Source organism: Podarcis cretensis (assembly GCF_951804945.1).
Source record: "Podarcis cretensis genome assembly, chromosome: 10".
Classification (NCBI taxonomy): domain Eukaryota; kingdom Metazoa; phylum Chordata; class Lepidosauria; order Squamata; family Lacertidae; genus Podarcis; species Podarcis cretensis.
This window is the reverse complement of record NC_137179.1, coordinates 32,768,840-32,786,290: the sequence shown is the minus strand read 5'-3', so window position 1 is coordinate 32,786,290 and position 17,451 is coordinate 32,768,840. Positions and strand designations below refer to the sequence as shown.

General features: G+C 41.4%; 1 protein-coding gene across 1 annotated transcript in view; it reads left to right on the top strand.

The window, feature by feature from the left end:
• Positions 1-17,451, top strand: part of TCF20 (transcription factor 20) — a 196,930-nt gene that overhangs the window by 174,516 nt on the left and 4,963 nt on the right. Inside the window, exons 5-9 of the mRNA XM_079993910.1 lie at positions 8,677-8,848; positions 11,000-11,152; positions 13,280-13,440; positions 15,071-15,244; positions 16,802-16,940. Coding sequence (XP_079850036.1) covers positions 8,677-8,848; positions 11,000-11,152; positions 13,280-13,440; positions 15,071-15,244; positions 16,802-16,940 — 799 coding nt within the window. The remainder of the gene's footprint in view (positions 1-8,676; positions 8,849-10,999; positions 11,153-13,279; positions 13,441-15,070; positions 15,245-16,801; positions 16,941-17,451) is intronic.

Here is a 17,451-nt window from a genome sequence, read left to right as displayed (position 1 = left end):
AGATATAGTAACTTCTTCAGATTAATCAGTTTCACATCTCATGCATGTCTTCTCTGTCCTGCCTACATGTTTCTCCATATCATCCAGCCTTCAGCAGGATATTCTTCCACCAGCTCCAATGGATATTATGTTACCTCCTAAAGTCAATATTTGAAAGTCTGTCCTTTGAAAGGGACTAGAACAGGTCACAGTTTCTGGTCTAACCAATGTAACTCTGAATACTTTATTAACACATATATGGCTAGTACTGTATATAGATTAAATCAGTAGTGCTTGAATGTGCTATTCATCATGGACAATCTTCATTAGGCACCAACAGCAGTCATACGAACTGTACAGCGATGTGTTTTGCAGCACTGCTGGTCACTCTTATGGGCAGGCTAATGCTTCCTTTTCTACTATCTGAACTTTTGAAGCGCTTTGAAAACATGGAAACCTGGCTAGATCAGATATTATAGCTGGACAAGCATAAATGAATGTATGGGCAAATCTATAGTTGCTGTCCTTGTGCAGCTGAAATGAGGTAGGAACACATTTTTGAACTGTCTAGATACGTCCACAGAAAGAAAGGGGGGTATTCATTCTGAACAATTGATCATTATGTTAGTGGTGATCCCCAGGCAAGGGGAATTGTGACTGTCGTTCAGCACCCAGAACTGCAGAGGGAGAAACAAGCTGGGTGGAACTGTCTGAACATTTTAAATCAGTTTATTGTTCATTTTTTTAAAAAGACAAATGCATGTGGGCACTCTCCAAAGTTATTTATGGACACTTTCTAGTTAACATGCAAGAACAAGTATTGTTTAGTGACCGCAAGAAGGCAGGCTTGTTTGCCTGCAGGCGGGGCTTTTCTCCGATGCAACTCCCACAAGATTTTCATTTGTTGCTGTGATAGATTAGTTGTTGCGAAACTTGAGCAGCGAGCTTTTTTCTTAGAAGAGAGCACAACTATGTGGACAGGGAGGGACAGCAGCTAGAACAACACGTACAAGTTGAAAAATAAACAGAAAGGGGCTGACAGAGGAGAGAGGAAGGCGAAGGAAAGCAGAAGGGGATTTATCCAGAGAAGAACAAAATCATGGATCGCTTGCTGTCACTGCCCTCCCTCTTCACAGCTGTATGGAACAATCCCATGCTGTTGGGGATTTTTCTCGTTATTTTCATCTTGGCCTTTGATTACATGAAGCGTCGGAAAAGCTGGAGCCGCTACCCTCCAGGGCCACTCTCCCTGCCCTTCATTGGAACCATATTGCAGATTGACTTCCACAACCCTCATGTTTCTTTTACCCTGGTAAGTGCCTCCTGGGGGCTGGGAAACAGAAACGAAGCAAGCCTATACACACCCAAGCACTTTTCTTATAGGAATTGCCCAGTGTTAATAAAGGGCATGTCTGGCCAGTATTACCCACACCCTCAGGCTTCATTTGCTGTGCCAAACTTGGAAGGTGGCAAAGCAAAGTTGCAGGCACTGTTTTTTTTTTAGAGTGCTGCAATGCTACTTGGGCCTTGTGGAGATCATGCACCACCCTGGCCTCTGTCTGCACTAGGGTTGGGCAGGAAGAGCAGAGGTCCATGGGGAAATGCAGGCAGTGCGGTGCGTGGACTGCAGGGGGAAGAAATAGCATTGTTTCCCATCTGCACCCCTTTCAAACTACTATTTGGAACCACACCCTAGCAGTATGAGAAAGGAAGGTGACCACAAACATGCTTCAATAAGGCTTGGAAACACATTTTGCTTTCCATAACTGCTCTAGAGCCCATAAAATGTGGCACACCAAAGACCTCCTGAACTCGTAAGAACTCCTGATTGAGATTTTGTTTTCTTTTTAGTAGACGTAACCTCATTTGCGTGCACCATTTTTTGGCACCCCACGGGGGCTGTGTGGTCTGGGTTTACTCATCCTAGCGGATCTAGCTTATGATTGAACCCTAAGTAAGTTGAGACTAATTTATGGATTTCAGTGGGCTTTAAGCCCTGGCAACTTGGGTTTAATCTGGCCCTGCTACTGCAAGTACGCCTTCCATAACTAGGCATGCAGTAAGCAGGCAATTTACGTGGGGGTTATGTTCTTGGAATAAAGCCAAAATTGGGGATCGTCAAAAGGCATTGGGTTCAGTGGTGGGTGGGATTGCCAAAGTTATTTTTCCTGGAACCCCACCCAGTTTCCACCCCTTTTAATTTTTTTTGCAGCATGTGTAAGGCTGAATGCACACAAGTGAAATGTGTGCAAGCTGCAGGTTTACTGCATTCTGTGGAATTTGAGGGCTGAAAGAGGAGCAATAATCATTTCCATTAATGGTAATTTTTGTGATCCTGCATTTGCAGGGGATAATCTACCCAGAATGCATATTTCAAATCTCATTATTGCCCGGAGCCTTGGTGAACAAAACTAGAATCTTCAGTTAAGCTGCTTGAGGGCAGAAGAGAACATTCAGTGGTTGCAACCTTTCATTCTGGAGACTTATTTAGATTGCAAAATAATGCTTTTAAGATTTGAAAATGCAAATGCCTGCAAGGAAAGATTCTTGTTGGTTTGCTAACTCTTTGGGCTCATCCCCATTTACCTTTTGCCAGTGCTTTTAAAAAAAGAAAAGAAAAAGAAAAAAGGTGCCAGCACTCACCTTGAAGTCGGTACAGTAAGTGCCATACTTTTAACACTTGGGGGAAAACGGTGCTATTACTGCGTTCCCTTGAGTACCCCCAGAAAAAAAGCACTGCCTTTTACCACTCATTTTTTAGGCACAGGTTGGTGCTTTCCTGGTGCATATCAAAATTTGTTTTTTTAGCCCCTCACTTTCCACTGGAAAACTCAATCATTGCCACTGAATCAGAGAAGAAAGAAAAAAAGAAGTTGGATCTGGACCAGGAAAGCCTGGACTTGTGCCTAGAAATATTGAACAAAGGAAAGTGTGAATGAGTCATTTGTGGAAGTGAAATGAAAGGCTTCTTTGGTGTGTTTTTTTTGTGGCACACATTGATTTGCATTCTAGTCACGTTCTCTCTATTTTTAAATGCTTTATTATTCTAGCATAATTATTACAAAGTCAAAACAAAACATTGCAAATATACACATATACACAAAATTTTCAATAATTAAATAAACAAAAGAAGAAGAAGAAAGGAAAAGGGAAAAAAGACATAGAAAGAAGAAGAAAGAAAAGAAAGAGAAAGAGAATAAGTGTGAGAAAAGAAAAGGAAAGTTAGGAAAGGAAAAGAAAAGAAGAAATTAGGAAGAGTTTATTCTACATATATTTCTACAAATTTATATTCTACAAATTTATTCTACATATTCTACAAATTGATTCTACATATATTTCAATAAGTAAATAATAATAAAATGTCATTAATTGACTTCCACCGCTTTCACTGCACTTCCTATAAACATTTTAAACAAAATTATCTCTGTTATTCCATATTTTTCTCCCATAGAGTCCCACATAAATGATCAAATCACTAAATTCTCTGGGTCTCTCACAAGGCTACTCTAGACAGAGCCAAAACCTTGTATTTGATCCTTGTCTACATGAATGGTCATTTAAACATTTCCATTGTTTCTGAATTATACTTTTTGGTTTTTGTCTTATTAAATCAGTTAACTTTGCTAATTCCAAATATTTGCGTAGTTTGTTCACCCATTCTTCTTTGGTTGGGATGTAGTTTCCTTTCCAATGACTGGCTACCAGCATTCTTGCTGCTGCTGTTGTTGCATACAGGAAAAGATTAATTTTGTCTTTCGGAATGTCTCCATTCAAGATTCCTAATAAATATGATTCTGTTCTCTTGTTGTATTATATTTTTATCAACTTTTTTATTTCCTCATGTATCATATTCCAAAATTTATTAATTTCAGGGCAGTACCACCACATATGATATAAGGTTCCAATCATTCTATTACACCTCCAACATTTATTGCTACCCAATATATTCATTTTTGCCAACCTATCTGGAGACATATACCATCTGTGGTGCATCTTCATAAAATTTTCTCTTACAGTGAGGGGGGGGAGTATTTGGTCCCCTGCTAAATTTGCCCTTTTGCCTTCTGACAAAGAAATGACCAGTCCATAATTTTAATGGTAGGTTTATTGTAGCTGTGAGAGACAGAATAACAACAGGAAAACCCTTTTCTTTAATATACATTCTATTCTATTCCTCTTAAATTTGCTATTCATCCCATTCACGTTCCATGAAATACATTTTAGTGCCATACCACTTTATTAAATTAAAACAAACTCACTTTATAGTTAGCGTAGGTAATTTCATATAATGGTAGACAGAGAACTATATTAAATACCGTTTGTAATAAAAAGTCTTAATCTTATCTTTCTTTCTTTCACTTTGGAAGTTTCTCTCCTCCTAATTCCTCCCAATATTTTCTCCCGAAGATTTTTGTTTCTTCTGATCTGAAAGATCTCCTTTCTTTGTATGTAAAAGATAGTCCTTAGGGGAATTCCCATTTAAACATAATTTTGTTTTTTTTAACGCCGAGGTCATAAATCTGTAGTTATCTCTTTTTTTCTTTGAGCAGATGTGTTGGGACTTCTTTCGTTATTTTGATGTGGTTCCCTTCTATGTAAAGTTGATCCATACTACCTGTCAGGGACTGCCATCGGAGCCAGAGGGAGAGAGAGGGCTCCAGAGGGATTCCGGAGAGCGTCCCGGGATGGGGAGAAGCAGCCCATCTTCTGGGGAAGGAAATCAGCGTAGCACTAGTGGAGAAGGGGGGCAGATGGGGGAAGCGGCGAGGCGGTCCCATGACTCCTCGCCTGGGACCAGCGGGGAGAGCACGGGTCCTCCGCTGCCCACACCCTCCTTGCGCAGAAGGCTTCCGCGCAGGGAGAGTAGGCGGAGACTAGGCGTCAAAGAACTTCTTTGCTGGAAGAAGTTCAAGAAATGCCCACTGACGGATTCTGCCAGCGATAGAGACAGCCACGGGCGAGTGGCTGTCCGGACGGAAAAGGTTCACTCAGGCAACCCAGCCAAGGGTGGCGCCGGTTTACGCACGAGCAACCCCTAGAACCATCACACTACCCTTCAACAAAAGTTTTTCTCTAAGCAGCCTTGAGTTCAGGAAAATCAAAGTCTCCTGGACCTTTCCTGGTTCTTGATTTGTTTGCTCTTATTCTGAATATTTTTTCAATGTCCAGGATCAGGTCCTGTTCTCATACTCCTAGTCAGTCTGCTAAGTCTTTTGTTATTTTCGTAGCTATTTCTTCATCTTGGTTCTCTTTAATTCCCCGCAGACGGAGAACCATTTCTCTCTGTTTCATCTCCAAGACAGCCATGGCATTCCAGTTGTCTTCCTGTATTTTCCTCAGTTCATCAATTTCTCCTTTATTTTTTCTTGGTATCTCTTCATCTCTTTTTGGTCTGTTTGATTTTTTAAAATAATTTCATCTTGTTTTCGTATCTTCACTTTTACTGCTTGGACTGTTGTGTCTAAGTCTTTATGTTTAGTTGTCAATTGGTTTACTTGATTGGAGAGTTCCATTATTAGACTAGAGGTTTTTTCAATCTTAGTTCCCATATTTTCCATCTTTCCGTCTAATATTCTGATGTTGTAATTTTTTCACCTACATTTTCCCCTATTCTCTCCATCACCACTATAAGTACTTTCAGGTCCATGTTGCTCTCACTTTCTATAACTGAGACTTTTTATTGGTGGTTCAAATATGTAGTAAAACCACTCACTGACTGGGCTTTCTTTGATCCCATTAGGCTCTCGTCCTGTCTGTTCTTCCTTTTCTGTTTTCTCTCGAGGTTTTATAACTTTTAGGGAACTCCCCTAAAATAAATAATTATGAGTCCATTCCCTTCTGGGTTATCCAATATTTTCCTCCCCTATTTCTAGGGTGGTGCCGAAAAAAAGCAGGGAGTAAAAGGGGAGGGAGGCTCCTATTTCTGTGTTGTTTAATCTCCTCTTTTTATTTTTGAGATTATTTAATTTGTTCCTGTAGCCATATTTTTGTCCCCCAGATGGTGCTATTCTTCAAATTATTTGTTTTCTGTCAGTGTCTATTTTGATATTGGTCACAAGAGGTCTCTATATTCCCTCTTAGTTCTTTCCCTCCTCAATATCTCTCTTCATTTGTGATCCTAGTCCTCTCTCTGTGGCGTCTTTTCCTGTTAACACTCTATCACTTCTGCCAATAGCGACTCCTCAACGCTGACTCCTCTGGAATTTTCCAGAAAATTTTCTTCACAGGTCCATGTTTTATGTTTAGTTGGGGTAGTCTTCTCAACCACCCGCTTTCCCCTTAGAGCGCCGCCTGCCTTCCTTTGTCTATTATCTGTTCCTTTACTTTCTGTCCTTTGTCTCTGTCTTATCGCAATTTCTTTGAACTTTTGGTGTTTTTTTTAAATATTCCTAAGAAACTCCTTGTGAGGTATTTTAACAGGAGTTGTCTGTGCTGTGTTGTGGTCCCCTCTTTACTTCAGACTGAACCCTGTGTTTAAAAAACTTTTATATCTCATCTCTCCCTTGTTGCCCACCTTCGCTAGTGGGGAGTTGTTAAAGATTCTGAATTTTCCTACAGTTGCTTCAGGAGAAGAACGTCTTATTTTTAACAGTCTCTCTCTTATAGGAGAGTTCAGCGCTGCCTCGTCAGCTTTTTGGGGCGTTTGCGTCAGGGAGTGGGTTAGCCTGTTTGTGCGGAGGTCCTCCCTGCGTCTTAATTATATACTTTGTTTTCTCGCTTTGGGAGACCCCTTTTTGCGCTGCCGTGGGCTCTGCCCTCAGGATCCCCCCCTGAGGTTGGGGTGACATGCCTCGTCCCCCTTTTCTCTCTCTCCAACGCCTTAAGATATCAGGAGCACAGATCCCCACCCAACTGTAGGTGCGCTGTTCCGGAAGTCTCATACTCACTTTTTAATATTTTGCTGGAAACCCAGCCAGATGGGTGGGGTATAAATAAATTACTACTACTACTACTACTACTACTACTACTCTTAGAGCTGTAGGAGTTTTCACTTGCATCCCCAGTCTTTTTGCTTGGGACAAGAACAGTGCAACTGACTGGTCCCGCCCCACTCTTTAAAAGGAGAGCGGGATGGGTGGGTCAAGTGTTGGGACAGTAATGCCTCACCATGTATCCTAGCAGGTGAATATATTTCCCATAAACATGGCAAGGAGATTTTGTGCTTGCATTTTTCACAATGCAGAAGGAAACCCAACCCTATAGTAGAACTGAGTGTCATCAGCATACTGCTGACAATGTACTCCAAACCTCCAAACTCTTTGTGCTACTTCTACCAAATCTTAACGTGAATCCTAAAATGAATGACTGAATCCTATGATGATAGTAAGATAACAAAAAAGTGTTATGATCCAGGGTAAAAGCTTGACTATGTGGTTCTAATGAGTGAAATTATTGATGTGAGGTTATTGTGGCTGCCTTGTGTCTTGGTCGCTTGGAGGAATGAGTGAGGCTATGCTGGGCATGGGCAAGATGCTTCTGTGCTTCTTATGGTCATCCATGGAATGGGTCTGTTACTGGAAGCTTAATTGAATTATAGCTTTATTTGTGATACAGGATTAATTGGCTCTGCTGGATGTTATGAAACAGTTGCTGGTGTTTATTGTAGCAGAGTACCAAGGTTTAAATTCCATCCTCTCCAAAATATCAACAGTAGCTTTTTTTCTTTATTTGTTGGGTAAACACTGTTTTCCTTGCTAGGCCTTTTATCTGGCTCCAATAGCAGTTTCCCTTCTCTACATATGTAATTGAGCAATATCGCTGCAAGCAATTCTGCTCCAGGGATTCTGGAACATTGGGCAGAATACATTCTCGCAGACTGGGTTTTATCAGTTTAGTCTTTCATTATATATGCTACAAGGGACGCCGGTGGCGCTGTGGGTAAAACCTCAGTGCCTAGGACTTGCCGATCGCATGGTCGGCGGTTCAAATCCCCGCGGTGGGGTGCGCTCCCGTTGTTCAGTCCCAGCGCCTGCCAACCTAGCAGTTCAAAAGCACCTCCGGGTGCAAGTAGATAAATAGGGACCGCTTACCAGCGGGAAGGTAAACGGCGTTCTGTGTGCTGTGCTGGCTCTCCAGATGCAGCTTGTCACGCTGGCCACGTGACCTGGAAGTGTCTGCGGACAGTGCTGGCTCCCGGCCTATAGAGTGAGATGAGCGCACAACCCTAGAGTCTGTCAAGACTGGCCCAAACGGGCAGGGGTACCTTTACCTTTATATATGCTACAACTGTTCACCTCTAGATTGGTCTACTGCACTGCACTGCACTTTGCATGGGGTTGCCCTTGAAGACATTTTGAAAACGTCAGCTGGTGCAAAATGCAGCATGCAATGTTAAGATCAGCAGAGAGGTCTCTCTTGGTAGTTCTGTCACCCTCAGGAGCAGGGAATGGCAGCCTAGTAGTGGGCTTTTTCTGTGGCAGCCCCACTGAGGTGCGTCATTTGCAAAGCTTTGTCCCTATGCTGAAGATGTATCCCTTTATTCTCACCTTTGATAGTTGAGGTATTTTGTTTTATCAGTCCCACCTCTTCCGTCAAATGTGTACTGCTCTGTTTTCACTGGCATGATTTGGCTTGCTTTTGCAATGCTAACTTTTTCTCTATTTATATTATTTTTATTATGCTGTAACTGGCCCTGGGACTTGACAGAGTAGGATGGGTAAGAAATCTTAAAATGTCCCCCATTTCTTGTCTTTATAGCTAAGTAAGAAATATGGGAATATTTATAGCCTGCAGAACTTCTGGACAAATGTGGTGGTGCTGAATGGTTACAAGGCTGTGAAAGAAGCTTTAGTCCATAAATCAGAAGATTTTGCTGATCGCCCCTTCTTTCCTATCTACAAACACCTGGGATACGGAGAAGTCAATCAAGGTATGTCTGGAGCCCCAAGTTCCTGGAGAAGATGAAAGGGGTTGGGAGTCCCCAGCCACCACTTGTCACGCTAGCATTGCAAATGTGACACCAAGTCCCGTTCTCTTAATGCAAAGTTGCACTTGGAGGCTGTGGGGTATTCAGCATTTTCCCTAGAGACCTGTTCAGAATCTACTTATGCCCATTTCAGTGCATAAATCAAGCTTTTGCAAGGGGCTGTCATGACCCCGGACTCCTATTAGAAGAGACCTGAAAACTGTGAGGACAGAGATACAGGATCCTTGAAGCTCCCCAATCAGGAGAAGCTTTCTCCACCTTCTTGCTAAGCCCAGGTTCCACAGGAGACCTTCTATCCATGCCAGAACACACATCTGTGTACAGTGGTGCCTCGCAAGACGAAAAGAATCCGTTCTGCGAGTCGCTTCGTCTTGCGTTTTTTTCGTCTTGCGAAGCAAGCCCTTTGACAGCTTAGCGGATTAGCGCTATTAGCGATTTAGCAGATCAGCTTATAAGCGGCTTAGCGGCTTAGCGGATCAGCTGATAAGCGGCTTAGCGGCTTAGAAAAGGGGGGGGGAGGAAAAAAAACCCGCAGGAACTCGCAAGACATTTTCGTCTTGCGAAGCAAGCCCATAGGAAATTCGTTTTGCGAAGCACCTCCAAAACGGAAAACCCTTTCGTCTAGCGGGTTTTCCGTCTTGCGAGGCATTTGTCTTGCGGGGCACCAATGTAATAGATTACAGATCCGTTCCAAGCAGGGACTTCTTATATACATCTGCCCTGTATGACAAAACCATCCGTGTTGGAGCAACTCTTCCAATTCCCTACTTCTCAGTGAAACTGGCAATCAGTTTATACTGATTTGGGCTTCAGAGAGAGGGAGTTCTCTGTGCTACTAACTCTCTCCTTCCTGATCCGCCCTTTGCCAAAGCCAGTCGGAATGGCCCCACATGCTTGCGGGGCAGGGAGGGGAGGGGCCCTGTGTAGTTAAATTGTGTATTTAATGATAAAAAAATTGTATACTTTATAGTCCCTTTAGGTACTTGTACAACACAACTGTATATTTTCTAATTTTAAATAAAATCATTTTAAAATATTGTTATTGTGATCTGCTGAAATGCTTGTACACATAATGCACATAATTTTGAAATTAAAAAAGATGTTGAAAAGAAAAATATAAGGTCATGGCTTCAGTATATATTCATATAGTTCAGGTCAAAGTGTTCTTTGCCATAAAACTATGGCATAACTGGTATAAGTAGATATCAGAGCTACTTAGGTTCCTTCTTCGTGGTAATTTATCTTATCAATGCCAGTATTATGGGATAAAGTACTTGTTTATATCTATATACCTCAAGAACAGTCCCGGACTCTGTGTTCATAATCTGAGTCCCTTCTCCATGTGCCTCCTCCACGTGAGATCTGGAGGGTGGCAACAGGGGAACAGGCCTTCTCTGTAGTGGCTCCCCATTTGTGAAATCCTCTCTCAAGGGAGGTGCATTTGACACCTTCAATATATATTTTTAGATGTTCCTTTTCAACCAGGCCTTGGGCTGATTAATATTCTACAGCCTTTTAAATGTGTCTGCAAGAAGTGAGGGTTATTGTTTTGCTGTTTTCTTTTAATTATTTACTTGTTTTTATTCTGAATTCTGTGAACTGCCCTGAGATATTATAATGAAGGGTGGTATATTATTATTATTATTATTATTATTATTATTATTATTATTATTATTACTTTTTAATAATAATATATATGAGAAGTCATATATTTTACAGCTTTTTTCAGGCGATATTGAGGCCTTGCTGTTTGGTTAGCCCCATCAGAAGCAATATGGCTTATTAGGCCGAAGATGGACTCCAAATCCAGCTTCCTATTGGTGGTTTTAACTGTACATAAGATGGGGAATAAAAGAGAACAGGGCTTAGCAGCTGAAGGCCGCAGAGCCAAGGTTCTCACAGCTGCTAACGAAGAGGCAAGAGAATAGGCCGTAGGAGCTGTTTCGTGGGTGTCAGGGAGCTGGCCGTCCATGTGTCTTCCATTTCTCCCGGTGGCCCTGCCATGAAATTTGTTGGTGACCAAGGGTTATCCAGCAAGGTCTTTAAAATATAATGTACAAGCAAAACACTTTTTCTCCCTCTTCACTTTTTCAGGACTGGTGATGGCACAGTACAGTCAAGCCTGGAAGGATCAGCGGAGATTTACCCTCTCCATACTGAGAGACTTTGGAATGGGAAAGAAATCTCTGGAGCAGCTGGTGGTTGAGGAAGCTGGACATTTGTGCTCAGTGTTTAGTTCTAAGGAAGGTGTGTTAAAACCAGGAAAACTGGGAAGGGCGAAGGGCGATACCTTTAAAAAGCAAGTGGAAGATGTAGGTAGATGGTTATCTCCATCATAAAAATGAGTGGGGCATTTCCTATACCGTGAATATTTCCTCCCTCACTACTTTCATTGAGTCTTCAGAGCATTTGCATCTTCCTGGGATCAGGATCAGTCCTTCCTCCAGTTCTGGCATACTGACAAAGTCTTGCTTATTCTTATTCTGATGACCCAAGTAATATACTTTAAGAAAGGATAATACTGTACATCTGAGTATAGGACAGTGATGTGTGTTTCTCTTACTTCTATAAGATTTTCTTTCCAGAAAGAAAATTTGTGCAATTGGTTGACTTTTCATAAAGAAATTAATTATCTACGCCATAGGGATATGGTAGGCACCCACGGCAAGAGTTCAGATTAAGAATCAGGCTGATTAAGACTGAGGGTGGGTGAATTTGTCAATATCAGCTTCTCTCAGTTTCTCATTCTTTGAATCTTAAGTTCAGTTGACATTTCTGCATCTACTTTACCACCCGAAAAGCAACAACCACTGACCTATTTTTATTATTTATCATTTAAAAAGCAGCTAACATTTTCTAGGCATTACAAAAGTTTAGAAAATTAGAATGTTAAAAGATAAGAAAACAAGACAGCAACTGTCTGCAGGCTTATAATCTGATAGACAGAGCCCAAGTGGAAAAGGGGATATTGAGGAAAGAAAAAAAACATGCCAACTCAGACACCAGGTGTTATGTACTGAAGTTCTCACCCTGGGCCAGCGGGGGATACTGTAGATAGTTATGCAAATGAAGGATCGAAAGTGACGTTCAGTGATTGGATAGTTTTAGAAAGTTGTTACAGTAACAAGGTTCTGGAGCTCTATATAAGCAGGCTGACTGAGCCCTTCAGTTCAGTTCTGTTCCAGCTTACAAATAAAGAGCTGCTTTGGAGAAATCGCTGTGTCTTCTGATATGTTCACCCACAACTTAACACCAATTCTTAAAGTTAAACCATTTGATCAAAAAGCAGGGGAAACAAATAGTAGCAGGTTTCTCAGCCAGCCAATGGAGCAGCCCTTCTGTCCCACCCCCTGAGTGACAGCCTAGCAGAATGGCTGTTAATAAATGGCTGTTCAAGTAGTTGGTGACCAGCAATAATTTAGGCTGTAATGAGTGATTTTTTCTACTTTCTCAATGCCCCAGCTGCTTTTTAGAAACACTCAGGACCTTTGTTCAGTCATCAGCTCAGCCTCCTCAGAACTTGCATTTTTAAACTTACCCTATTGGCCCGAATATAAGCTGCACTCCCCCCCCCCAATTCCAACTGTGAAAATTTAAAGTGCTGCTTATATCCGCAACCTTACGGTATGCAGCCAGGAGTGTGGGGCAAACAGTGCCAGGAGCAGGGCAAAGCAGCACCCACCCCGTGCGTAGTCCCCCATCCTCTCCCTCAAGGCCAAGAAGGGAGAGAGCAAAGAAGGGGAAAGGCCGCCGGCAGCTCATCACAGCTCCCCTCCCCCCCAGTATGCAGCCAGGAGCAGCAAGGAAGGGGCTTATATTTGGGTGTTTCCCCCCTTCAATTTTAAAAGTGCGGCTTATATTTGGGTGTGGCTTATATTTGGGGCAATAGGGTGCTTATTTATGAAACTGATCAAACTGTGAGGAGTCTGAGCATGGCCGTAGCCATGATTTTTGTTAGGAGGGGGCAGAACCTCAGATTTGTATTGGTTTGTATTGATTTGGGGGGGGGGACAGCTGCCCCTACTGCCCCCCCCCCCGGTTACGCCCATCTGAGAGAAAAATATTAAGACTATGTATGCTAGATAGGCTTTTGGATGACTTCTCTCTTAGGAATTTATGTGGATTTAGGAGGGATTGTTCAATACATGCTAAAAGAATTGATGAGTATGGGTTGTGGAGGATAGAATTATTGAATTTGTCACTGGAAGGGACCGTAAGGGTCATCTAGTCCAACCCACTGCAAGGTACGAATATTTTGCCCAACATGGGGCTCGAACCAGCAACCCTAAGATTGAGAGTCTCATGCTCTACCAACTGAGCTATACCAGTTGGATGTGTCCTAATATCATTTTTGGGCTCTTCTGTCCTTTTCAGGTCAATCATTTGATCCTCACTATCTCATAAACAATGCAATTAGCAATGTGATCTGCTTCCTCACTTTTGGCAATCGTTTTGACTATGAGGATAAGAAATTCCAGAGTTTACTTCATTACCTTGAACTGTCCATGAAGGAAGAAGCTGGACTTCTGCCACAGGTAAGATAAGTTGTTGTTTTTTTATATATAAATTTTTTATTAAGAATTTTGTTAATACAATAAAGAAAAGAAAGACAGAATAAACAAAGAACAAACAAAGAATAAAACAAACATAAAGTTATACATCTTGTAATAACCATCTTTTCTTCATTTTTTTTCCTTTTGGACTTCCTCGCGTCTCTCGCTCCTACTTTCCAAGTTAACAAAACTTTAGCCAGCAACTTATCACCTTATTTTCATTCTTATTGTACAAGATTCCAATATTTTATCCATAACTTTGAATATTTTTGGCAAAATCCTAAATACCTAGTTTTAACATGATATTCATTTAAAATTTATCTTTCTCATGAAATTAACTCATTCTCATATTCTTTTCAGCTAACTTTATGGTGCCCTATTGTTTTCAAATCTCTCATCCTTCAACACTCATATAATTTACAATGTTTTTGAAGATAGTCCTTAAATTTCTTCCAATCCTCCTCCACTGCTTCTTCTCCCAGGTCTCGGATTCTGCCGGTCATTTCTGCTAACTCCATGTAGTCCATCAGTTGCATCTGCCATTCTTCCAGCGTGGGCAAATCTTGAGTTTTCCAATGTTTAGCGACAAGTATCCTTGCTGCTGTTGTTGCATACATAAATAATGTTTGGTCCTTCTTTAACACCCTCTGGCCAACAATGCCCAAAAGGAAGGCCTCTGGTTTCTTAGGAAAGGTATACTTAAATACCTTTTTCAGCTCATTATATATCATTTCCCAGAAGGCCTTAACCCTAGGGCAAGTCCACCAGAGGTGAAAGAATGTTCCTTCAGTTTCCTTACATTTCCAACACTTGTTATCTGGCAGGTGATATATTTTAGCTAGCTTGACTGGGGTCATGTACCACCTATATATCATTTTCATAATATTTTCTTTCAAGGCATTGCATGCCGTAAACTTCATACCGGTAGTCCATAACTTTTCCCAGTCAGCAAACATAATATTATACCCAATATCCTGTGCCCATTTTATCATAGCTGATTTAACCATTTCATCCTGTGTATTCCACCTCAGCAGCAAGTTATACATTCTTGAAAGTAATTTAGTCTTAGGTTCTAACAGTTCTGTTTCCAATTTCGATTTTTCCACTTGGAATCCTAACTTTTTATCCAATTTAAAAGCCTCTTTAATCTGAGCGTAATGTAACCAATCTCGCACTTTATCTTTAAGTTTCTCCATACTCTGCAATCTCTAATTGTCTCCATCTTTTTCTAATATTTCCCAATATTTCGGCCATTTGACCTCCATATTGGGTCTTTTCACAGCCTTAGCTTCCATAGGTGATAACCACCTTGGGGTCTTGTTTTCTAATAAGTCTTTATATTTTATCCAGACATTAAACACTGCTTTCCTTACAATATGGTTCTTGAAATTCTTGTGAATCTTAACCTTGTCATACCACAGATACGCATGCCATCCAAAAGCATTGTTAAATCCTTCCAAATCTAAAACATCAGTGTTTTCAAGATAAGTTGTTTTGGGGGCAGGGTCATCATGCTTATGTGACTGTTAGATCCTGGGTCTGATTAGTATTTACTATTATTATTATTATTATTATTATTATTATTATTATTATTATTTTATTTTGGCGTCAGGCTCTTAATTCACTGCCCTTTTTGACACACATCCCTGGATTGATGCAGAAAGCCTTTTGTCATCAAAAGAAATTAATGGACTATTTAGGTGAACTTGTGAATGAACACAAAGAAACTTGGGATCCCTCCTCCAAACGAGACATCACTGAGGCATTTTTGGAAGAAGTTGAGAAGGTGAGGTGCATTTCATTTACTACATTTTTAGGGGGGGAATCAAAGAGGTGTACAGAATATATAACCCAATAAAACAAAACATAATACCATTTCAAAAACTGCTTTGACAAAAAAACCCGTTCATGGCTGAGATTGCCAATCTGGGAAGAATTGTAACCAATTTATGCAAAATTTGCAATTCATTGGTAGACATCTAATATAAGGAAGAAGTGAGTGCCACCATGCTAGATGCCCTGCTCCTAGCGATGGTGGAGTAGACCTCAGAAGCATGTGGCACCACCAGGAAGGCCTTTTCAGATAACCTCAGTGACTGAGCAGGTCGATAAGGTCAAAGGCGATCTCTCAAGTAATCAGGTATCAATGTGTTTATGGCTTTATTTACCAATAACAGAACCTTCAACGTGACCCAGTAGCAGGTAGGCAGCCAAGGCAGATAGTACCATTGTTTTAACAAGCATGTTTATATGCTTACGGTAGGTTGCACCACTTAGCAATCTAGCTGCAGCATTCATAGAATTGGGTGGGGTTTTTTTTAAAATAAATATTTTTATTTTCTAAACGAAATAATAATAGAGCTGTTGAATTTGAAGGGGCCCCAAAAGTCATCTGGTCCAATCCCCTGCAATGCAGGAATCACAGCTAAAGAATCCCTGGCAGCAGTTGCAGTTTTGGGATCCCCCTTATGTGCTGCCTCTCATAAAGCGCACTGCAGTAATCCAGTCTAGAAGCTACCAGTACCTGGGCCCCCATGGCCAAGTTATCTCTGCCCAGGAATAGTTACAGCTGACATAGCACCTGAAGAAGGTAAAGGTTGCTCCAAGCTACTGAGGCCATGTGTGACTCCAGCAGCAACAGTGGATCCAGGAACCTCCCCAGGCTGTTTACTTCCTGAATGAAGCACCACGCAATTGACATATAAATGAAACCCCATGCAATTGACATATAGATATGCCAAGTGACATATCTCTCAGCCTTGGGAACTGCTCAGCTACAAGGCTTCCATCTTTCCAGGTTTCCATCTCAGTAGATGATCTAGATATTCCAGAGTTTGACTTAGACATATTGGAGATGAAATGCAACCTGTTAGTTTGTCTTGTATTAGAATATGCCAAGCCATAGGATTAAGCTGGATATTGCCATGTTACATTTGTGGAAAGAACTGTAGCATGGATGCTCTGCTGGCATGATCAGCAGTGGCTGTGTCGCATTGGGAAACTCAGGCATGTATATCGCAGCACTACTGCGTGGAATTCTCCAACTGTTCCTTAAAACAGTTCCTCCCCGTGTGGAGCCTTCTCCTTCTCCCCTGTAATCTTTGTGCTGTAAGTCCCTACCTGCTGCTACACACTCCACACCATTTGGCTAGGTGAGAGTGAGAAATGTATAAAATGATGCTGCCACATTATGGGCAGTGTTCCTACATGCCTCAGAGGAGAGGGAGAGAACTTGTAGTAGTGTTTTTGGCAGCAACTCTATGGAAGGTTTAATGTGTACTTCAGGCCTCAGGAAATTCCTGGCAAGCGTCTCTTACATTCTACCTGTATACTGTCTCCTCAGAGAAAGGGCGAAAACAGTAGTTTCAATTACCAAAACCTCCCTCTGATGATTGGTGATCTGTTTTCTGCTGGCACGGAGACCACCACCACCACCTTGCGCTGGGGCCTGCTCTACATGATCCTCTATCCTGACATCCAGAGTAAGAGCCACTGCTGAGTATTGTTTTAGGGACCACCTCTCTGTGCATGAAGGTCTTGGGAGGAAGCCCTGCTTCTTTCTACCTGCTGAGTCAGATGGATCAAGGCACAGAGATTTCTCTATAATCACCTTATTTCTATAGAATCCTCTCCCTTAGGAAGCCTACCAGAGCATGACAAGATGAGCTTTTAGAAGGTACTGTAAATCCTTCTTTTTTGCGATAGTTTTCCGGGACTAGGGGAGAATATATCCCATCTTTGGACTATAAAACGGTCTAAAAGGCAATTCAAAAGCATAAAATAACTACAGATAAGTACAATAGCAATATAATAAGTACAGTAGGTACAATAGCAATATAAACCAGTAGAAAAAAAGAAAAGCATCAGCAGAGGAATTGGAATCTATTCAAACAGCAGAGAGGAAATCAGATTAGTTTTGATGAGACTGATATATTGCAGCATTATAAAGCTCACCCAGACTTCCTTTTGTGCTGTGTTTCTAGGCACAGGTTT